Source organism: Myotis brandtii, unplaced genomic scaffold (genome assembly GCF_000412655.1).
Source record: "Myotis brandtii unplaced genomic scaffold, ASM41265v1 scaffold329, whole genome shotgun sequence".
NCBI classification, from domain to species: domain Eukaryota; kingdom Metazoa; phylum Chordata; class Mammalia; order Chiroptera; family Vespertilionidae; genus Myotis; species Myotis brandtii.
Window position 1 is genome coordinate 1,462,844 of NW_005362676.1, and position 23,547 is coordinate 1,486,390.

Sequence of the window (23,547 nt, forward strand, 5' to 3'; positions counted from 1 at the left end):
GGAGCGGACGCCACCCAGCCTGGCCTGGCTGACTGGCGTGGCCCCACCACTGCCCCGGGCCCTCGGCCAGCAGCCATTCAGTGTGTTCAAGTCAGACTTGCCCCGAGCCCTGGGCTGCCTGCAGATGCAGATGCAGGAAGGGGAAGTGGAACCCAGGTGGCAGGAGGGAAGGCAGACCCCAGTCGCCGCACTGGGCGAGATGACGTTCCTCGCTTAAGGAGCCACACTTATAAAGCCAGCACTAGCAGAGCCCTTCTTCTGCCAGGAAGTGCATTTGCTGTTACTCTTTGCATGAGCTCTGCCGTGTGAGTACCACTGGCCCCATTTTACAGGTCAGGAAACTGAGGCTTCCATGATCGTGTGGAGAGCAGGCTGCGATGCCCATCCACCTCTCCTGCCACCTGGGGAAGTTGCTCCCGCCCCTGCGGGCACAGCCCAGAAATAACAGGGGAGTTTGTGCCCCCAGGGGCCTCGCAGCCCCCAGGCATGGGAGCCTGGGGGTACATCCTCACTGGAAGCCTGGCTCCCTCATCTCTCCAGGGCCCAGCCGCTTGAGCCCATCGCTGGCAGCGGGAACCCCATGTCAGCCCTATTCATGGCCTTCCTCCCTCCCCATCTTCCTTCTCCACCCCTGCCCTGTGCTTCCCGGAGTCACCTCACAAACAGATTACCCACAACCAAACCCTCGTCGTAGGGTCTGCTCTGGGGATGCCCACAGGAAGACAGAGAGAGGAATGGCACCCTCGGCAGGATGGTGGTGGTGGTGGTGATGGTGGTGGTGGTGATGGTGATGGTGGTGGTGGTGGTGATGCTCAGACCACCAGGGTCCAATTCAGAGTCCGACAAGAACGAGGGAAGCCCCCGAAATGCACACGGACGACCTTCCACCTGCCGAAGGGGGCGCAGACGTGCGTGGAACTGCCGTGTTCAGGATGCTGTGGGCTCAGTAACCGGAAGTCCCGCTGAGAGTGGTCTAGGCTGGTGCCACGGGAGTCCCGGTGAGGGGCTGCAGGTGGGTTTGCCCGCGGCTCCTGCTCTGGCCCCTGTGGCTCCTCCGAGTGGCCCCCTCCCCCCGGGAGTGTAGCCGATGGTTATGACAGCTCTGGCCACACATCCACGCCAGACACTGTCCAGAGAGCATCGCTCCTGGGGGCTCATCCGGGGCCCTCGGCCAAGAGAGAGGACCGGGTGACCGTGAAGACAGCCTGGGTGCTTGCGATGGAAGGCACGAGAACTTCTTCCTCCACTCGAGTATCCCCGGGCTGAGGTTCCCATCAGCCTCCACCGGCTGCGAGCAAAGGCCAGGCGGTGACAAAAGCCATGGGCAGGCAGCAAAGTCACCCTCAGGGAAAAGCTCAGAAACAGCCGATCCTCTCACGACCTTTCTGGGGACGGGAACCACGGGCTGCGGTTTCACTGTGTGTCAACAGAACCAAGCCGTATTACATGAGTAAACAGGCTAATTGGAGGAGCGGGATTTGAGCGGAAGAGTGTTCCGGGGCCTTCTCCAACGAGCTGGGTGTCCTGCGGTGTCCTGCCCACGGTGCCGCGGGCTCCTGGCTTTGGCCTGGCAGCTCGCATGTGTCCTTGGACGGCTGAGCTGGGGGCCAGGGCGGGAGCAGCCATTCAGGCTGGTGTGCAGGGTGCACAGGCTGCGCTGTCCTGGACACGCCCTTGCCTCCCCCTCGGGGAGGGTCCCGATGGCACAGGATACATTTCTCTCCCTTCCTCCATCCCAGCCAAGACTTTCAGGCCTCGGCTCCCCCTTTAAATAGTTTCCAGCTCCCTGTCCTCCCAGATTGAAAAATGCTTGGAAATGTGGGAGCCACTCAACCCTGGAGTCCTACGTCGCCACCTCCTCCTCCGTGCAGGGAACGCGTGCAGTGGAGGTGATGGCCGTGGGTGACCTTGCAGCTGTGTGACCTTGAGTGAGATAGTACATTCATCCTGTGGGTCACCAGGCTGCCCTGAGAGCCTGTGAGAGGATCGTGAGATGAGATTAGAGTGCGGGCAGGCCGCAGGTACAGGCTGCTCTGCAGGGCTCAGGGTCTAGCTAGCTGGAGGCAGAAACTGTCCTCACTTGGCAAAGGGGTGAGGCGTTTCTGGGTCCTAAACCCGGTCATGAGGGCCCCGATTCCACTCACGAGGGCTCTCTCTTTTTTTTTTTTTAATATATTTTATTGATTTTTTACAGAGAGGAAGGGAGAGAGATAGAGAGTTAGAAACATCGATGAGAGAGAAACATCGATCAGCTCCCTCCTGCACATCTCCTACTGGGGATGTGCCCGCAACCCAGATACATGCCCTTGACCGGAATCGAACTTGGGACCTTTCAGTCCGCAGGTCGTCGCTCTATCCACTGAGCCAAACTGGTTTCGGCACACGAGGGCTCTTAATCACCTTCCAAAGTCCCCACCTCCAAATAGCATCACACTGGGGATTAGGTTTTAACATATGAGTTTGGGGGGGGGGCGGTGGCGGGGCACAAACATGGAGTCCATAGCACCCTTCATTCCAGACCTACTGTCTCTGATGTGACAAGCCACACACCAGTGCTCTTACAGTGTCAGGCGGCCAGGATTACATAGATTATTTCCTATAGCTGGTAGCAAGACAAACGTCCCTCCCCTGGCGGATGACAGCTGAGACGCCGCCTGTGACTGTACTGAACCCTGGCAAACTGCAGAACCCCGATGCCCTCGGTCCCCTCCGCTTCGGCGCCCCCTGCAGGCTCAGGTTCCCAGGGGCGCTGAACTGAGACCTCCCTGGAAAGCACCGGACGGTAACGGCCCTCCTTCTGACATCGGAGCTATGCTTTCTCACTTCCCAGTAATGAGCACAGGTGCCCTTTGCCCCCTGACCATGCGATGACCACTTACTCCAGCCACAGCCTGCCCAAGGCCCCTCAGTGGGAAATGGCGGTTTGCCAAAGGAGAACCGAGAAGGAGGCTCCTGGGAACCTCCCCGCTCCTCCTGGCCCTGGGCCATCCGTTTCCTCCACGAGGAAGTGACAGTGTGCACTGGGAGAGGGTGGAGAGCCACAAGCCCAAGCCCCTGCACTGCATGGCAGGCAGCACTTCAGTTACTGCCCCATTCATTCATTCACCCACTCACGCATTCATTCACTCACCCATTCATTCACTCACCCATTCATTCACTCACTCATCCATCCATCCATCCGCTCATTCATCCATTCACTCACCCATTCATTCACTCACTCATCCATCCATCTATCTGCTCATTCATTCATTCACTCATCCACCCAACCATCCATCCATCCATTCTTTCATCCATCCATCATCCATCCATCCATCCATCCATCCATCCATCCATCCATCCATCCATCCATCCATCCATCCATCCATCCATCCATCCATCCATCCATCGATCCATCCATCCATCCATCCACGTTAGAGGAGACTTGTCTGCTTAGGAGTGTGGTCTCCTCACGAGGTTTCCTCTTTCCCAAGGCTGTTTCCTGGAAGAACCTTTTTCTTCTCCCCACTATGGTGGGACTATAAGGGACCCCGGAGAAGTGGCGATTGGGTCTTCCTTTTCTCATGGCCAGAAGCGGCCCGTTTTAGAAAGTAGGAAGTGAAGACCACAGACTCTCATGGACCCACCCCTTCCTCCCCCAGTGAACCGCTTTCTCCAATCCAGCAGCAGAGGAAGATCTGAGGGGACCTTCACACGGGACCTCAGCGGACCCGAAAGGGTGGGGCGTTGTCTTTGCGGAGCCGGGGGCAGGTCCCGGGGAGGACTGCTGTGGCCAGCGCCCAGCCTCCTGGACTCGTCACCATGTCACCACACCCCTTCCTAGAACAAGCTGAATAGGGTGATGCTTATCCTTGTTTGATGATCAATACGGTCACTTTTCTCTCTCTCCGTTTCCCTTTTCTTCTAATATCTTTTTACTCCCAGAACAATAAATGAACATATTATAAACTTCTCAAAGGCATGGGCCACGGCCACGTTCTCTATGTATGTACGTCCGCAGAGTCTAGAATAATATCTTTTTGTTGTTGTTGTTAATCCTCACCCGAGGATATTTTTCCCATTGATTCTTAGAGAGAGTGGAAGGGAGGGGGAGAGACAGAGAGAGAGAGAAACATCGATGTGAGAGAGACACATCAATTGGTTACCTCCTGCATGCACCCCAACTGGGGCCGGGGATCGAACCTGCAACCCAGGTACGTGCCCTTGACCAGGAATCGAACCCATAACCTTTTGGTACAAGGACTGACACTCTAACCAGTTAGCTACAACGGCCAGGGCTAGAATAGTATCTTAAATATCACAGATACTCAGTAATGTTTCTGGAACAACAGGACCTGAACTCGGCTCAGAGAGGCACTCACCATGGATGCCTGGGAAGACAGCTCACTTACCCACGAAGAAGGCCGTGATCTCTCTCATGGGAACTACGAACAGGACTTCCTAAAGGCCTGGGCGGGGAGAGCTTGCTGCGGACCAGCGCTGATGAGCAGGGACGCCTGCCCTGAGGAGAGGGGAGTGAGGAGGTCAAAGGCAAAGGTCTAGAGAGCAAAGAGTAACCGAGGGTGGCCTCCCAGGGCCCAGGCGGGGCTTCCCACTGTCCCACAGACCGCACAGGGTCACCTAGAGGGGGTGGCTGGCCCCCAGCCTCCTGCATCCCATGGAGAGTGGGCGGGGCAGGCCTGGCAGGCGGATGGATGTTCCAGGGAAGGCTCGGGCCTCTGCTATTCTCCCTTTCTCTAGGGCCCACAGGAGAAGGCAGCCCCGGCACCGGGGGAATGCCCAGGCCGCGTGGTGCCAGGAAGTCTGGTTGGTGATGTCAGCTGCTTGTAGGAGTTAGTTGGCTGGCAACTCCAGCGGCCTGGCTACTGGAGCCCTGGGCCCAGAAAGTGGCAAAGAAACCACCTGTCCCCCGGGAGGCCGAGCCTGGGGACTGGGCACGGCCCCTCTCATCGGAAGAAGGGGGCCTAGGTCCCAGCTGGCTCAATGTCCCAGCGACCCGGGATGATCCCCGGGCCCGCAGCTGGCCCTGCTCCCGAACGCTGGAGCCACAGGGAGGCAATCAGGTGCTGACAACTGACGGAATGAGTAAGTGTGAATGTCAGAAAATAAGAGGATCAGAAGGAAAAGACATTCAGAGAAACAAAGAGCCAGCACAGGCTGGGGCACGAATGGCTGAGCATTGGGATAGGTCACAGCAGGCAAGCCGTCTGCAGAGGGAGAGTGGTAACATGTCCTGAAGGCCTGGAGGGTGGGGGGCACTGTGGTGGGGAGCCCCTTGCCCCCACCCGCTAATGTGCGTGCCTTAGACCCATGTGACAGCCCTCGCAATGATGGGGCAGAAATACAATGCTGGAGACCAGCTGTCACTGTAAGGAATATGAATCCCGCTCTGTGACCCGTGGCTGTGCTGTTCTGATGAAAGAAGGCACCTTCTCACCTGGCTGGGAGCTGCACGTGGGGCCTGGGAGCTCCCCTGGAAATGGGGCCCCTCCTCCCCATCAGGGGGCTGCCTATGATGGTGGAAAGATTGACAACCTTGTTGCAGAAACCAGAGCCGCCAGCCCATTGGAGACCCCCAGCCTTTGCATACCCACAGGCCTTTGCAGACCCCCAGCCTTTGCACACCCACAGGCCTTTGCAAATCTCCAGCCCGCTCACCTGTAAACTGCCCATTTGGCATCACCCTTTGGCCGACTTCCCATGCAATCTTTGTCCTTCTACCCACTATCAGCAGCTGGCTTATGGTGGGGACAGAGTGGATTTTTGTGGGTGCCCTGCAGCTCCCCCACACTGCCGGCAGGATCGGAATCAACGCTCACGTAGGATTCCACCCTGTCTCTGCTGAACGGGCTCAGGGAGTGACAGGCAGCCAGACCCACTGATTGTGCGGTCACGTGTGGACTTGGGAAGGTAGCCAGAGGGAAGAGTCAGGTGTGACCCATGCTCGAGGCCACTGTGCTGGTGATGAGGGCAGGGGTAGGAGGTCAGGGCCAGGGGCGGGACAGACAGGAGGGCTGCTGCATTTTTCCCCTTTGCTTGTTTTCTGAACTGAAGTGTAACTTCCATGCAATAAAACTCATTTCACCCCGGGGGTGTGACATTACAATGGACTCAAAGCCACCCAGGCCCTGCCTCGGGGTCTCTGCCCAGAACCCCAAACTCCACGCTTCCTCCCTGTCTTGCGTGGCCTCTCCCTGGGTGGGTTCCCCCATTTCTGATGTCTGGAAAAGGAGGTCAAGTGTCTCCTCACCCGGCTGCCGCCTGCTCCCTCCGTGGGCTCTGGGGCACGCGGCCCGTCTGCGGGTGACGCTTCAGTACATGCTCTGTTGCTGTTGGGGCGCTGTGAAGCCTGCGGCCTGCGCTGTTAGCACCAGGTGCTGAAAAATGAAGACATTATCAGTCGCCATCATCAAAGCGAGGTGGGGAAGGGAGGTTTCAACTCGCCCCAAATTTCCTGAGGGAATCTGGCCTCCCTTCAACTCCCCTCTCGTGGGGCTGATGTCGCTGCCAGAACGTTCTCACCAGCAGCCCAGCAGCCTTGGGTTGGCTCAATGGAAACCCCATCCGATGGCCTCGTCCTAAGCAAGGGAGAGAAACCAACCTTTCCTGACGGATAATACGTTGGCTGTTTCTCGCAATCGGACTGTGGGACTCTGAGAATAGCGTAGTTTTTTTTTTCTTTTTTCTTTTTCTGGAAGCAGAGTTTTAACAACCTAGAAAGCTTAATTAAGCTTTCCAACTGCACTTCTTTTTAATTGAGTTTAGTAGCAGGAGAGTATTTTTAGAATTGAAGTGGCGATTCCATGTAACGGATACATGTCTGCAGATTCTTAAACTGCTACACGGGGCAAAATGGAACAAAAGAGCCTGGCTGGTGTGGCTCAGTGGTTGAGCATCAGCCTATGAACTAGGAGGTCACAGTTCGGTTCCCGGTCAGGGCACATGCCCGGGGTTGCGGGCTCAATCCCCAGTGGGGGTGTGCGCCAATCAATGATTCTCTCTCATCATTGATGTTTCTCTCTCTCCCTCTCCCTGCCTCTCTGAAGTAAAAAAAAAATTTATTTAAAAAAAAACTGCAACCAAAAAACAAGGCAGCTAAAGAATGGACTCCCCAAGTCTAAAAGTATGACCCGTTGCCCTAGCCGGTTTGGCTCAGTGGATAGAGCATCGGCCTGCGGACTGAAGGGTCCCTGGTTGAATTCCAGTTGAGGGCACATGCCCGGGTTGTGGGTTGGATCCCCAGTAGGGGGCGTGCAAGAGGCAGCCAATCAATGATTCTCATCATTGATGTTTCTATCTCTCTCTCCCTCTCTCTTCCTTTCTGAATTCAATAAAAATATTAAAAAAAGTAAAGTATGACCCGTTGCTTTTACACACATCGTTAACTATCGTATTTATGTGTATTTATTCTATTCATTCGTTACTTACACCCTGAGTTCTTTCTTTCTAAGGACAAGATGGGGTAGGTTTGGGAGGATAGTTTTTTGGTTTTTTTTAATGAGCTTTTTAAAAATTTTTATTTATTTCAGAGAGGAAGGGAGAGGGAGAGAGAGAGAAAAACATCAATGATGAGAGAGAATCATGGATCGGCTGCCTCCTGCAGGCCTCCTACTGGGGTTGGAACCTGCAACCTGGGCATGTGCCCTTGACCAGAATCGAACCCAGGACCCTTCAGTCCCAGGCTGAATCTCTAACCACTGAGCAACACTGGCTAGGGCTGGGAGGACAATTTTAATGACACTTTGCACACTCGGCAGCACTGAATGTCGTTTCCAACTCCCTCTGGTTTTGCTGGTCTGGGTGAGCTCCCCTCCTGGATTGCCGTTTCATTTGGAATTTTTTCTTTTATTGAGAGGAACCCGGATTATCACTTTGAGGTCAGCGGCTTGTATGTCACTTCAAATAGCAAAATCACATGAAAAAGTTTTGTTATGAGGAAGCTGCGTGTTAAAAGAGATGGCAGCTGCCCTTGGTCAGTGTTGCTCAGTAGTTAGAGTGTCAGCCTGAGTATGGGAGGGTCCTGGGTTTGATTCTGGTCAAGGGCACGTACCTGGGTTGCAGGTTCGAGACCTGCCCTGGGACGCGTGTGGGAGGCAACCAATCGATGTGTCTCTCTCAGATTGATATTTCTCTCTCTCTCTCTCTCTCTCTCTCTCCCCCTCTCCCTCCTCCCTTCCACTCTCTCTAAAAATCTATGGCGGGGGGAGGATATTATCACTCTTTTGGGTGAGGGTTAAACAGAAAAAGATAGTAACCTTTGAACTAAAGCTGGGAAGAGGACGGGTGGTGTGTCAGCACCTCATGGTGACCAAGTACGAGATGGCATGTTTTCAAATGAAGGCTCTTAGTTAGACCGGCTCCTTCAGACTCCAGTGGAAAACATGAGCCAAATGAAACCTTCAGATTTTTCTGGACAGTTCTTTATACACATGCAGAACCAAGATGATTGTAATAATGTGGGAAATGTTGTTTGAATAGTATAGCAACTACAACTCCTGGGTAAGACCGCTAACATGTTTATATACAAATCATGGACATCATCTAATAAAATAAAAATAAAAAACCAGAGTTGCCCTAACCGGTTTGGCTTAGCGGATAGAGCGTCGACCTGGGGACTGAAGAGTCCCTGGTTCGATTCCAGTCAAGGGCATGTACCTTGGTTGCGAGCACATCCCTAGTTGGGGGTGTGCAGGAGGCAGCTGACTGATGTTTCTCTCTCATCAATGTTTCTAAATCTATCCCTCTCCCTTCCTCTCTGTAAAAAGTCAATAAAATATATTTTTTAAAAAAACCAGAGTTAACCATCTGAAGTAGAAATGAGCCACGTCTGCTCCAATTTACACTTTGGCAAAGGGGCTGGGAAGGAACCTGTGAGAAACCCGCGGGCGAGGCGGGGCAGGGGGGGGTGAATTCTATTTAAGGAATTTCCCCATCCCCCCCCCCCCAGATGAGTTTGCCAACTCAGATACCTGAGTGAGATCCACGCAAAGATACGGACTGGGGAGGACTGTCCCAAAGGAAGGTGGCGTGCGAAGGCAGCTCCTCGGGGTGGCCACAGGCACGGGCAAAAAATCAAGTCATTTCTTGCTTTCTTTTTTGATACGCGTGGTATCAGATGATTCTGCCCCTTAATCTCTCCTTACCGTGTTTGCCTTTAGAGCGAGCTGCCGTCTTTCCCCACGGCGTGTCCTCTGCCAAACGCAGCAGATCCGGGGGGCCTTGGGTAGAGGCTCATGCACCCATTTCTTCTGAAACTTACTCACTGAGGGCCTCCCTTCATCCTCAGGTACCCAGCGTAGCCTCCTACTGGGTAAACAGAGACGTGCTTACGATCAGTCTAGGTTTCCTAAATCCTGCACTTAAATTCTTCTTCAGAAGAACCGCAGCTGCCATAGTCATCAAGACATCACTCTCCAGGGCTCCCACCCTCTCGCCTATAAGCAATCTCGGCTGCCTGCCTGGAGGAGGGCGCCTGGGACCAGCACAAGCAGGGCACTGGGATTACCTAGGAGGACTGTGGGTGGCTAGAGGCAGAGCACACTGACACTACTATCAAGGTCACGCATTTCCTTCCTCACATTCTGAGCGGGGTGCACATTGCTAAAGCGGGCACAGGTCCTGGTAAAAGTAGGTTCGTTTTTGTTTCAGCAAGGGGGTGTTTTTCATCGTCCACCCCCTCTTCTTTTCTTCTTGCTCTAACCTCCTTACTCTCCACACTGCTTCAGTCTGCAGAGTTGGCTGGCCACTGGGATGTGAGCCACGAAAACTCCCCCAAAGGGTGCGGCTTGCTCTTGAGCTGCTGACTCGGGCCTCTCCTTGGCTCCCCACCCCCCGTCCTTGCCATTTTCTTCTTGGCACGAACACGTTCTTGTTTCAAAGCTCGCTCCCATATCTTATTTTTGTAGGGACCCCAGACGACTATGTTAACTATAAATATTTTGGCTGTGAATCTGATTGTAAATCAATGTTGTGAATTTAATATTAAACAGAAACTTAATTGATCAAATCCCAGCTCATTTTTTTGTTGTTGATTTAAAAATATATGCCATACTGCCCTGGCTGGGGCTCAGTGGTTAGCACCAAAGGGTCATGGGTTCGATTCCTGATCAGGGCACATGCCTAGTTGTGGGCTCAATATCCAGTAGGGGGCATGCAGGAGGCAGCCAATCAATGATTCTCTCTCATCTTTGATGTTTCTATCTCTCTCTCCCTTCTTCTCTGAAAGCAATAAAAAAATAATAATGTTTTAGCTGGATTATTTTGAATAGAAGGTCATACTAATAATATTACAACTAGTTTTTATATTTTTCTCTTAAAATTTTTTTTTACTAGCCCAAAGAACTGAAAATAAAGAACATAATACCTGAAGAGAGCAAGATATAACTACTATACAATTCTTAAGTCCCTGCATTTTATTTAAAATCTAGCTGTCGTTTTTTGATCTACTGACCAAATTGGACTGCACACCTACAAAGAGGGTGTAATTGTTTGGCCAATATATTGTAATAGTTACTTTGATCAGTTTCAGAAAAATTATGAAAAGCTTTGAATTGAGGTATGTTTGCAATACCTGATAAAAATAACACAAATATTTAATAATCATGCTGAAAAGATAGGACCTTTAGTAAATAATAACCTCCCTTTACATTTTTGTTCTAGGGAAAGAGTGGTACCAAAAAGCGCTACGCACTAGGAACAAAGCCAACATGACCTTTTAGTTTCTTACAGAATTTTCCACTTGATTATATTTGCAAATTCATTCATTTCACAATGTTTTGCTGTCAGGGGGCCTTGGTCCTTGGGGACTTCATTCAATGGGTGAAGTTGGAAGCCTCACATCTGGGATCTTTAAATTACTGCATATTGGCCTGATGCTGGTGTTAACCAGCGAGGACAAACTCTGAAACCCGGTGAGCTGTTCACACTGAGTTTCCATCTATTTCCCAGTCAGTGAGAGCAGTTTCATTCATAGCTTCTGCAAGGGTTGCTGGTCTACCCCCAAATAATTTATTTTTTAAAAGTTTACGTTTTTATTGACTTCAGAGAGGAAGGGAGAGGAAGAGAGAAACATCCATGATGAGAGAGAATCATGGATCGGCTGCCTCCTGCACGCCCCCTACTGGGGATCGAGCCTGCAACCCAGGCACATGCCCCGACTGGGAATCGAACCGTGACCTCCTGGTTCCTAGGCCGACGCTCAACCTCTGAGCCACGGAGACCGGGCCCAAAATAGTTTATTAACAGATACATAAAATAAGGTGCACCACTGTTTAAAATGGAGATATAATTCACATACCATAAAATTCACCTCTTTAAGAGTGTAATTCAGTGGTTAGTATATTCACCAGGATGGACAACTATCACCAATATCGAACTCATGGTCATTCTTATCACCCCAAAAAGAAACTCCATACCCATCAGCAGTCACTACCCATTTTCTCTACCCATCTCCCCCAGCCCTTATCAACCGTTAATCTACTTTCTGTTTCTAGAGATTTGCTTATTCTTGATAGTTCATGTAAATGGAGTCATACAACATGAGAAGTCTTTTGTGTCTGGCTTCCATCATCATGTTTCAGGGGTCATCCATGTTGTAGCGTGTGTGAGTACTTCTTTCCTTTCATGGCTGATAATAGTCCATCATGGTTATACCACATTGTATTCAACCATTCATTCAGAGATGGGCATTTGAGTTGTTTCTACCTTTTGGCTATTATGAACTTTTGTGGGGGTTTGTTTTTTGTTTTTGCATGGACATGTTTTCAATTCCCTCAGATACCTAGAAGGGGAATTGCTGGGTCATATGGTAACTCTAGGGTTAAGCTTTTGAGAAACTGCCAATCTGTTTTTCAAAACACAGTTGAGACAGCCTTGGTATTTATAGCTCATATGTCCCACCAGAAATTGGGATTCTTCATGTCCTTGTCAACACTTGTTATTGTCCACCGTTTTCTTTCTAGTGAGTGTAAAGTGGAATTCATTGTCATTTTGATTTGCACTTCCCTGATGACAGGATCTTGAGCACCTTTTCATGGGTATGTAAATTAGTTTTTCTTCAAATTTTAAAGTCTTTTTTATTGTTGTTAATCCTCACCCGAGGATATTTTTTTCCATTGCTTTTCAAAAACAGTGGGAGGGAGGAGAGAGAAACATCGATGGGAGAGACTCATCGACTGGTTGCCTCCTGCACACATCCTGTCTAGGGGTGGAAGTGAGCCTGCAACCCTTGAGCAGGAGTTGAACCCCAGACCCTTTGTGTGTGGGGGGGCTGACACTCTAACCACTGAGCAACACCAGCTAGGGCTGGCCATTATTTTTAAAAATATTCTTTCTGCCTCTTTCTCTACTGCTCGTATGGGGCTCCCATTATGCGTATGTTGGTACACTTGATGGTGTCCCGTAGGTCTAAGGCTCTATTCATTTTCCTTTCTGTTCCTCCAATGAAAGAATGTCAATTGACCCACATTCCAGTTTGCAAATTCTTTCTTCTGCTGGCTCAAATCTGAGGCTGGGCACCTCTCAGGAATTTTGATTTCAGTTATTGTATTTCAACTATGGAGTTTCTGTATTTTAAAATAACTTCTATCTTTTAACTAATAAATGATAGTGAGGCATCATTTGGATACTTAATTCTCCGAACATATCTAAAAATAGCTGATTTAAAGTCGTTGTCTACAAAGTCCAATTTCTGGACTTCCTTTACGTACAGGTGATTGACAGCTTTTTTCCCTGAATATGGGGCATATTTTCTTGTTCCCTTGTATGTCTGTAACTTTTTTAGGAAAACTGGGTATTTCAAATAATAAGGGGTAACTCTGAAAATTAGATTGACTTCCCCCTTTAGCCAAGGGTTTGATGTAGTTGCTGGTTTTTGTCTGTTGAGTGACTCATCTGAAGTCATTCTGGAAAGCCTGCATTCTCTGTGATATACAGACACCGATGTCTTGCTCAGATAGTTCTGTGGTGAATGAATAATTGGATAGGGATTTCCTTAATCACCTGAATCCAGTAACTCCCCCAGTCTTCGTGGGGGGTTTGTGTGCCTGTTGGAACACCCTTCAACACTCGGCCAGGAAGTTGGCTGCTCTGCCTTATGCTCTACTCTCTGCTTGTGCAAATCCTCAAGGTCAATGTCAGGTGAGAAATTATGATGCTCAGAGGCCTTTCCTCATCAGACATGCCACCCTTGGCTTGTGACAAGCCCTATGCATATGCCTGCACATGCAAATCCCAGGGATGTCAGAGCTGTACCAAGCCCCTACAAATATCTCATTCCTCAGCATTTCCTTTCAAGTTTTTGGTTAGCCTATTGTTTGCTCCGATGTTCATTCACTGCTTTGGGCAGCCACAACTGCCTCTGATTTTTTCCTTCTTCAATAGATGTCCCTGTGAAAAAAGCTTTTCACATCTGACAAACTCTGATCAGGCAAAATAAAGACAGACTTGCAAATGAGGTCTTCCAGGGTGCCACCAGACAAGTCAAATAATGATGATTCTCTGGGAAGCAGAATTTGAAAAAGCTCCAACCCCATTCACCCCTCCAGTGGCTTCTCCACTGTGGCTTCTACCTCGATTGTGGGCTGTTGTTTGCAGGGTGCAACAGAGCTGGAAAAGGGGTGGGAGGGAATGGAAACAGGGCAAGTTGAAATACCACCAAGCTTACTGTTCTGAGATTCAGCAATTTCTCAAGTAGCCCTTGGATTGCCGCGGGCCTCTGGTTAATTTCCACCGTTCTGAAAAAAGTTGGTTCTGCCAATTTTTGCCAATTTTCTCCTTGCGGTGTGAAAGGGAGCATTTTTAATGTCTTCACTTCACCATTTTTTTTTCTTTTCTGGCTTTAACTATTTAACATCCTTTTATTTTTCTTAATCAAATGCATCTGGTTAAAAGAATAAAGCTACCACCATCGACATTTCTAAGCATTCACATGGTTCAAGCTCAACCGTGCTATAAACAGCAGCAGCTATAGACAACCAAATTGGATACAGTATGAGCTTTAAAAAACGTCCACACTTCAAATAAATGTTGCCATCGTTGTTCAGTATGTAGACTCTGAGTTTTAGAAAAATCCTTTCAGTATACAAAAAAAGGAGAAATTAATTAATTAGTCTTGAATTATTATAGTCTCCAAATTGCTAGTGTGGCTCAATGGTTGAGCATCAACCCATGAACCAGGAGGTAATGGCTCGATTCCTGGTCAGGACACATGCCTGGGTTGCCAGTAGAATGTTTTTCTCTCTCTCCCCCTCTCCCTGAAATCAATAATATATATATCCAGTGATGTAAGAATACATTTTAAAATAAGGTTCCTAAAGAGAGTGCGTTTACAAGTCTGTGGAATAAATTTATATCTTAACATTTCATTACATCAGGTTGTATTACTGTTGACCCCATTAGTGATCCATGTCCATAAATCATCTGAATACAAATATTTTGATTTCTGAAGCGACTATGATATTTTCATAGTACAGATAAAAATGCCTGATTTTTTAAACCCAGGACACAGAAACCTAATCTTACTATTAATACTTTTGAAAACCACCTTTGAGAGTCCCCAGTGATTCCAAAATACATATATATACATATATATACACATTATATATATATATATATATATATACACATATGTATACATTAAAAATATATATATTTTAGGGAACACGACATTCGAAGCCTCAGAAGCCCATTGGCATGGAAGCCTTTATCCTTAGACGTAGACATTTTAATTCATAATGCAAAATGTGGAAGAAAAGCGAGATGTATGCTCGACTAGGCGGACACGCCAGAGTGTGAAAGCTGTGTGGTGAGTGTTGAGCATGTCGACCAAAAAATGCTGATAGTGTGCCTCGCTTCATGGAAGAGGAGGGCCAGGTGATGGAGTTTATCGCTTTTCTCTGTTAAGCAGAGCGGATCCTCTTATGGATAGAGCTCTCTTGCTTATTGATCATTTTTAAAAAAATTGTTCAGTGCGCTCAAAATATATTTTTTTATTCATGGAAGAGGCAACATTTCATCCACACCCTGTTCTGTAATCTGGGAATTTGGTATAACAAGCAGGCATCTTGAAGGGCACGGACAGGGCAACCCAGTTCAAATGGATTGTCTTTCACACTCTGTTATAAGAAGGCGCCTGCCAAACAGGGGATTCTGGATTATAAATTTACCACGAACCACATCAGATTATTGATATAAACTTACCTGAAGAGACTATTTCCCAAGTGACTCGCTTTTTTTTTTTGCACTATTATGACTGCACGAAATATTTCTCTACGTAGCATAACTGTTAATCAAGAAGACATGATATAACAACTTTAGAATTTTCTGCAAAGTACTGCACACAACTCAAAAATATATAGCATGTAGGCAAACTTTCTCCAGTCTCCAATGCTCTCACATAATATCAAAAGTTTAAGAATGACATCAGTGAATCTAGTATAACTTTTTTTTTAAAATAATAAACAGCACCAGGGAAGCCAAATGATAAATTGCATTTCCATCAATCAAGCTGGGTGCTGCACCAGGGTCGAGGTTGAGTCTGCCCAAAGGTTGCCCACTGCTGGTACTCAATGCACATCCATAATAATAAAAGCGTAATATGCTAATTAGACCAGACAGCCGAACGACCTTCCGGATGTCCTTCTGGACAACCTTCCAGACGAAGCTGGGGCTGCAAGGGCCGAGCCCCTTGCATGAATTTCGTGCATCGGGCCTCTAGTGGTTTATAATAGGTACAGAGAGGACACTTGGATTCTGTCTTTGTAAACTTTCAAACAAGCTGAAAGTATTGCCCGGCCTGAGTGGCTCAGTGATTGTCGACCTATGAACTAGGAGGTCACAGTTCGATTCCCGATCAGGGCACATGCCCAGGTTGTGGGCTCCATCCCCAGTGTGGGGCGTGCAGGAGGCAGCTGATCGGCGATTCTTTCTCATCATGGATGTTTCTCTTTCTCTCTCCCTTCCTCTCTGAAATTAATAAAATTACATTTAAAAAAAAAAAAAGAAAGTACCACATATCCTCATCCCAGTGAGCATCCTGAGTATCAGGTTAGCACATGGCATTTTAAGACATGACTGCAGGAGGGTGAAAGAGAAAGATGCTGCGATACAGGAACTGTCATGTAAGCGACAGGCAGCACCACGTAGGGCGGAATCACACCTGTGAGGGTTCACGCCACATTTTTCACCTGCCACCCTATAGGCACGGAGAGGTCCCGCTAACACGTCAATTATTCTGCAGGATGAAAGAAGTGCTATGTTTTGATGTCACCCTTCAGGATCTATTATACTCTACGCCTTTGAAGGAGGAACAGGCCAAGTCATGAAAGGGACAAGGGGAGGTGAGAACAGTGGAAACGCAGCTGGGACATACGTAACGCTCTGCCTTCAGCGTTCTGCGTGGAGAGGCTGCTTTCCGGGCAGCGGGGGGTGTGACTGTGAAAAGATCACACGGTTGTCAGTAACTAGGTAGGATTTTTAGCACTGTTAGCGCCGAGCCAGACAGATTTAGGGCAGCGAACAAAGTTCCAGAAACGGAATTTTAGACAAGTCTGACATTTTTTTGAAAATACTTGTCCTACCAAGGAAACCTTCTTGGTCCCCCCCTTTCCATCCAAACTTAGAGAAAACACTATATAGTTAAAATATTTAAAGATATATGCCTGACTGGTGTGGCTCAATGGTTGAGCGTTAACCTATGAACCAGGTCACGGTTCGATTCCCGGTCAGGACACATGCCCGGATTGAGGGCTCCATCCCCAGTAGGAGGCAGGCAGGAGGTGGCCAATTGATGCCTCTCTCTCATCATTGCTGTTTCTCTCCCTCTCCCTCTGAAATCAATAAAAAATATATTTAAAAAAAATCTTACAGGAAAGCAGCCATTTCAATGATTATTTTCCTGTAAATAGTCTTTCAAAATAATGTGTATTTTTATTTATAGTCTACATTTTTATTTTTAAAATCCCTCAGAAAAGTCCCTTAACATGTTGCAGAACTTATAAACTAGGTTATAACTTTGCAAAGGGTGCATACGGGCACCTTGCAGAATCTCCACTGGGTCTAACTTCTCTGCCAACTCAGGGTCCCCCCACACCCCTCACTATTCATACCACTGAGGCGGTGGAGTTTCCTGAAATTTGTTACGAACACGGAGAATAACCTCTGGGGGGAAATTACTCCCTGGGGGAAAGAAAGAGAACATTAAGAGGATCATTGAGTTAGAATGTGTTCAAAAGTTCACTTGACAATATTATCAAATCACAGCTCTTCAGGGAGCTGAAGGTTGCTTTCAATTAGATTTGGGGAAGCACATCAAACCCAACCGTTTTCGTCTGAGACACTTGCATACCAAGAAAAACACACGAGACAAAGGGTCCTTAATTTGGGGGCAGGATATATTCCAACATGGGGGAAGGGCGAAGGCCTTTCAGCTCCGAAGCTCGATCACGACACTTCCAGAGAGTTCTGCGGTCCCCCCCGCACCGGACGTGCCAGGTTGTGAGGGCCTGTGTGGCCTGGCTGGGCGCCCCTGTCCCTCCGCCGCTCAGACAGCGTGTGACACGCAGGCAGCTGTGCTGTCGGGCTGGCAACCCTCCTGAGGCTCTTGAGTGTTTATCAACTGAGTAGGTCAAAAGTCTGCAGACACTGGGTGGAGCAGCAGTAAGCCACAAAACTAACAGTGGTCCTCCTGGAGGCGGAAAGAAGGGAGAGAGGGACGCGGTGAATTTGAGATGAAAGTGCGGATTCTTTCCGTTATAGACGGTGTCTTTCTTTGTTAAAAATAAAGGATTAGGCATGGTCTGCACAGCCTGCAGCAGAAATGTCCATTTCCTTTTAACACTGAGCCCCGGCATCAGGTGGGGCATGTCTGTGCTCCTTCTATTAGCAGCGTTCAGATGACATCACATCCCCCCGTTAGCAGCAAATGAAAAGCAAGCGTTCTTCATGCTACGGTCTGAAGTCTGCTTACTAGAACCAACGTGGGAGGACGGAATTTCAAATGTGTTATAAAAATCCTGAAGCCAAGCCCGGCTGGCGTGGCTCAGTGGTGGAGCATCGACCTATGAACCAGGGTTGAATTCCTGGTCTGGGCACAAGCCTGGGTTGTGGGCTCAATCCCCAGGAAGGGGCGAGTAGGAGGCAGCTGATCAATGATTCTCTCTCCTCACTGATGTTTCTATCTCTCCCTCGCCCTCCCTTTCTGAAATCAATAAAAAAAATTTTTTTTAAATCATGTAACAGAAAACCTCACCAATTTAGTTACAACACACACACACACACACACACACACACATATATCAGAGAGCCTAAAACACAGAATTTTAAAGAATTTACCTTACAAATGTAGTCACAGAGATTGGTTGTAGAGAGAATTTAAGAATCTGAATAATAGAGTTTGAGGGTCCTTTTCCCAGCAAAGGCAGTACTAACGGGAAATTTCTAACACTAAACACACTTATTAGGAAAAAAAAAAAAAAAGCTCTAAAGCCAGTAACCTGAGTTTTCACCAGGAAGTTGGAGAATAAAGAGCCATTTAAGTCTAAAGCAAGTAAAAAATCACAGCGCATGTTTTCTGTCTGTTGTGGAATCAAACTAGAAATCAGTAACAGAAAGACCAGCGGAGAGACTCCGCACGTGACAATCGAACACCACAGTTCTCTGCCCTTTTCTAACCTGCCGGTCAAACGAGCACGTTCCCGGGGGTGAAAGAGGCCGCCTCACAGGATAAAACCTCACATGAACTCAATGGGAACGGAAACTTCGGCAAATCAAAAACATCTGACATCAAGTGGGAATTATGCCGGGGCTGTAAGGCGGGTTCAATATTTGAAAGCCAATGTGATCCACCGTATCAACAGGTTAACAAAGAAGAATTTGTAGGGTATCAATGGACTCAGAGAAAAGCATCTGAAAAGAATACAACATCGACTCACGCTAAAAACCCAGCAAACTAGAAATAGAGGGGACCTTTTTCAATTTCATAAACATAATCTACAAAAAGGACTTGCTAATATCGTGCTTTGTAGCGATGTCTACGGTCACCACCTTAGTCAACACAGTACTGGAAGTCCTAACCACTGCAATAAAGCAAGAAAAATAAAAGCCAAACCAATGAAAGAGGAAGAAATAAAACTATTCCTAATTTCAGATGGCATGACATGACCGTCTACACAGAAAATGCCAAGGAATCTACAAAAACACTTCTGGCCTCTCAAGCAAATTCAGGACGGTTTCAAGCACGTAAGATCAAAATTAAAAAAAAAAAAATCAACCATATTTTCATATACTAACAATGAACGCATAGAAGTTGAAATTAAAAACTATAAGATAATTTACAACCACACAAAGAAAGTGAAATACTTGGGTATCGACTTAACATTTAAGGACCTGCTTAAACTGAAAGTCCTAAGCAAAAGAATCCAAACTTATAGAGATGTGGGGTTTACTCACGAGGCATAGTGCCCTTTGGATCATCATTAACTCCTTACGATGCACGCTCAAGGGGGGAGGGTGGGCCCCCTGGAGGAGTCGTGTTTGTGCTACAAAGAAACCCCAAGTCTGTGTGCTATTTACTATTGGGAGACTCATCTAATAGCACACTGTATGTGCCTGCTGCATTCATGCTCTAGGTGGTCACCAGTGTACCAACAGGTCTACTGCCTTAAGGAGGGATGTGTGTTGGGTGGGTCCTTCAAAATGCCAACGCCCTGGCACTGGAGATGTGACCGTTTTAGGGGAGACCCTTGGAGCTAAGCGATCAACTGTACAGTGAGGAAGGAGATGCGGGTAAACCCTACAAAGAACATCAGACGTGACATTTGCTGCTACAGAATCCGAGCGTATTTATAGGAAGGCAGAGAAAGAGCATTTCAGCTCACTTCTGAAATACAGGAATGCCGCCGTTCTAAAAACAAACAAACAACAACAACAAAAAACCAAATCGCAATGTTGGTAGGGCATACCGGAGCCCACGAAAATCATGGTATTTTCATTGCAAATGTGCTTCCTCATTAGAAACAAAAAGCCTATCTTTGACTTAGACAGGAATTTAAGCCAAAAGAAAATTAATCTTTATTAGACAGAGTTGATCAGATAAAACCGCCAGCCTGTGGACTAACTTAGGGGAGAACCCTCTAACAACATATTGTATCTGCTGGTTACATGTATGTTAACTGGCTCTCATGGGAAGATTCCGTGTGCAGGTCCTTCCCTCACAGTCCCCAGAAGAAACCCATCCTGCCATCACCTTGATTTCTGACCTCCAGCCTTCAGAGCTGTGAGACTACAGATTTCTGTTGTTTCGGTCACCGTTATGTGGTATTTTGTTGCGGTATCTCTAGCAAACTAATACACTACCCTTGAAAAACTTTCGGTAGCATGATTTCAGATTGGGAAATACAGAACTTGTGAGAATCATACATGCCTGGGAAAAGCCAGATCACGTTGTTATGTTGATCAAGAATCCTCTAAGTTGATGTCTTTCATTTTACTAAATGAACAGTAAGTTTTGGGAATGAAAATCTGCTATCTCTATAAGGATCAAAAGTTATCAATATACTACTCATTCTTCTCTGCTATAGATATTTAAAGGTTTGGGTATTTATCATTTATGTGAAATTACAGTCATTTCTTTTTATTTCACGCTGCCCTAATTTAGGTTAGAACTAACACTTGTAAGGGACGTGGTATTTTAGAAGAATATTCAGTATGTTCTTTCACAATAATGCCAGATGTCCATATTAATGTAGACTTTGGCTAAAACAATACATGATTTTAGGACAAGCAATGCAAACAGACCTAAATATATTAGAAAACTGAAAAAATAAGATTACCAAGACCTTTTAGAGTTTATGACATTAAAAATATTGATTTTACTTTGAGCAATAAGGTCCTGAGATTCAAGTATTTGGTTTTCAGTTACCAAAAAAGTACTTTAAAGGCTATGGTGGAAACCGAAGTCAATGCTTTTAATACAATCTCCATAGCAACATGGGAAGGAGCAAAGGTTGGTGGACCGAATGAAAACCACAAGTGCTCGATTTCAGACCTAGCATTAGCTCGCCAAAAATCTCAGACTTTATAGCTTGGCGTATTATCTCTGCTGTATACACAGGCACTATGGCTTTGCTTAACCAGAGGGCATTGTCTAAGTCCTATGTACTTGATAACACACATTTCATTAAATGAACACTATTAAATTTATGTTCTGAAACAATGTAAGATTATTCATACTGAATTTCTAGAATAAGCAGAAGTAAATGGAAGTTGCAAATACTGAATAAGTTTCCCAAATTTCATGTAAAGACAGCACAAAAATGACTTCATTTGAAGGGCCTTCTTTACTTTCACCAATTAATTAGCATGCCAAAAGAAAGTCTGTCTTTTTAAAAAAATAGGTATTTAGGATTTTATCAGCTCACAGTGCATCCTGACCATACTGAATTGTTTTCATTTTCATATTTTCAGTAAGAAAATACCATCTATAGGAAACTGTGCAATAACAATGCATTAGAATTTTACGACAGTTGAATGAATTAGTTGATTTTCCTAGTATGATCTTACTCATATAAAGATACTGATATTAATATTTGCTTTTAAAATACACAATTTTTTTTAAAATCTCAGACTAGGTTTTGAGTGATGAGCACACAATGCAATATACTGATGGTATATGATAGAATTGTACACTTGAAACTTACAAAATCTTATTAACCAATGTCACCCCAATAAATTTAATTTTGAAAAAGTCTCTGAGCTACAGAAATAAATAGTTAACATTTACTTAGTCTTGATTACATTATCAGGCACCATCCTGGGCTCTTGACATGAATCATCTCACTTAAACCACACAAAGACCTTAGTAAACAGATATTATTATGTGCTCATTTTACTGATGAAAAGGTGAAGCTCGGAGAAGTTAAGTAATTTGCCCAAGGGCTCCCAGTGGAGAGGTTAGGGTTGCTGGCTCAATCCCCAGCAGGGGGCGTGCAGGAGGCAGCTGATCAATGATTCTCTCTCATCATTGATGTTTCTCTCTCCCTCTCCCTTTCCCTTCCTCTCTGAAATCAGTAACAAATAAAATAAAAAAGAAATGATTACAAAGGAAACACCTCTTGACGTGGAATAGAGGTAACAAGTGATCTGGAAAATTTACTAACCCCAAACACCACACTGGATAAATAAGTAAGGTATTATAGCACTTTTTTTTTTAACTTTGAAAAATGCAAACTTAGAAAATCTTAAATTTAGAAAATCTATATGCTATGGTTGTGCTAATGGGGGAATTTTTTATTTGATGTTCTATTTTTAATTGTCTGGTATTCTTTTTTAAACTACCAGTATGGCGTTTTTTACTTAGTGAACATTTTTAGCAAATTCAAGGCATTGTGCCAAGAAACAGAGAGTGGCAAGAGAATGCCATTTGGAAGGGTTAGAAATTCAAAACTCTCTCTCTCTCTCTCTCTCTCTCTCTCTCTCACACACACACACACACACACACACACACACACACACAAACACTGGTCAGCCACACACTTTCAATTAGCAACACCTGTTAAATAGGAGGGCTGGGCTGGTCCCATTATATAATAGCTATCTGGTTCTTGCAATTCCTTATTGCCTGAAGACTATTTTGAACAGGGGAATAGCAGAAAAACATGCTTGTGAATCATGAGCTATTCTAAATAATATGTGCAATAAAACTGTCCTGTATATGAGCAAAACTGTTTTCTTGTGATTCTAAAAATGTGCATGTTTCATTTAGCAGAATCTATGCCCCTATATAGCTACTGACTTCACAATACCCTCATGCCAGGCATCCACCCCTCCCTGATCACCCACCCGCGCCCAGGTATACACCCTGGTGCCCACGTGGGCATGATTACCCCTGGTGCAGCCCCGCCATCGGCGTCTCTCTCAAGGGAAAGAGCTTGGGGTAGACGATTGTAAACATGGGCTGGCTACACCGGTGGCAGTGCCCCAGGGGGCAGTGCAGCAGCTCCAGGAGACTTCTGGGTAACGAGACGGGAGACAGGAAGTTCAGATCTGGAACATAAGAGGAAATCATGCATGAATAAAAAAAAATCAGAGTTCTTTATAGTACCAGGCTTTTAAATATAGTTCTCTTTGTTACCAAGTCAGTTCAGTTAGTTAAAAGTACTGCCTGTTGGAAATTCTTTTATCGGTCAGGCATGGAATAAAAACGGAACATTATTTAGAAATGAAGATGCTTTTATATTTTTGATACTAAGATGGAACCCACATCTACTCTTTTAAGAGCAACCGGAAGCTGTCCTGAGGAAGAAGCAAGGAAAGAATAAGAGCAAGTATTCTTTAAGAACGAAGATCAGAAAGGCGTGATTTTACCAGAGAGGGTTTGTAAACTTCTATTAGAGACAGAGAATAAAAAAGGGACTGGATTGGAGATGAAAATGGGCTTTCATTAAGTTCTTCCTAAATGTATCAGGCATTTAGAATCAATCAATTTAAATCATATTTACTGAAAATAAAAAAAAGGGAAAACAAAAAATTTAAAGGGAGTGAAAAGTACTGAAA

General features: G+C 46.4%; 2 protein-coding genes across 8 annotated transcripts in view; both read right to left on the reverse strand.

The window, feature by feature from the left end:
• The window catches only part of LOC102243281 (basic proline-rich protein-like), a 43,010-nt gene extending 27,387 nt beyond the window's left edge, over positions 1 to 15,623 (reverse strand). For all 5 annotated transcript variants that reach the window (XR_313854.2, XR_313855.2, XR_001363042.1 and 2 more), the window contains exons 1-4: positions 15,196 to 15,623; positions 9,141 to 9,300; positions 6,248 to 6,374; positions 4,389 to 4,498 (exon numbers count right to left, since the gene is read on the reverse strand). Coding sequence is in view for 1 of the 5 variants with exons in the window: in XM_014543614.1 (XP_014399100.1) it covers positions 4,389 to 4,416 (28 nt within the window). In the remaining 4 variants the exon portion in view is untranslated. The remainder of the gene's footprint in view (positions 1 to 4,388; positions 4,499 to 6,247; positions 6,375 to 9,140; positions 9,301 to 15,195) is intronic.
• Positions 15,624 to 17,365: 1,742 nt separating this feature from the next.
• Positions 17,366 to 23,547, reverse strand: part of LRRC28 (leucine rich repeat containing 28) — a 41,862-nt gene continuing 35,680 nt past the window's right edge. For 2 of the 3 annotated variants that reach the window (XM_014543613.1, XM_005871089.2), the window contains 2 exons: positions 22,878 to 23,037; positions 17,516 to 17,680 (listed from right to left, as the gene is read on the reverse strand). In XM_014543613.1, coding sequence (XP_014399099.1) covers positions 17,608 to 17,680; positions 22,878 to 23,037 — 233 coding nt within the window. In that variant the 3' untranslated portion in view covers positions 17,516 to 17,607. Of the gene's footprint in view, positions 17,681 to 22,877; positions 23,038 to 23,547 lie in introns of all 3 variants that reach the window. The other variant, XM_005871088.2, reaches the window with a different exon arrangement.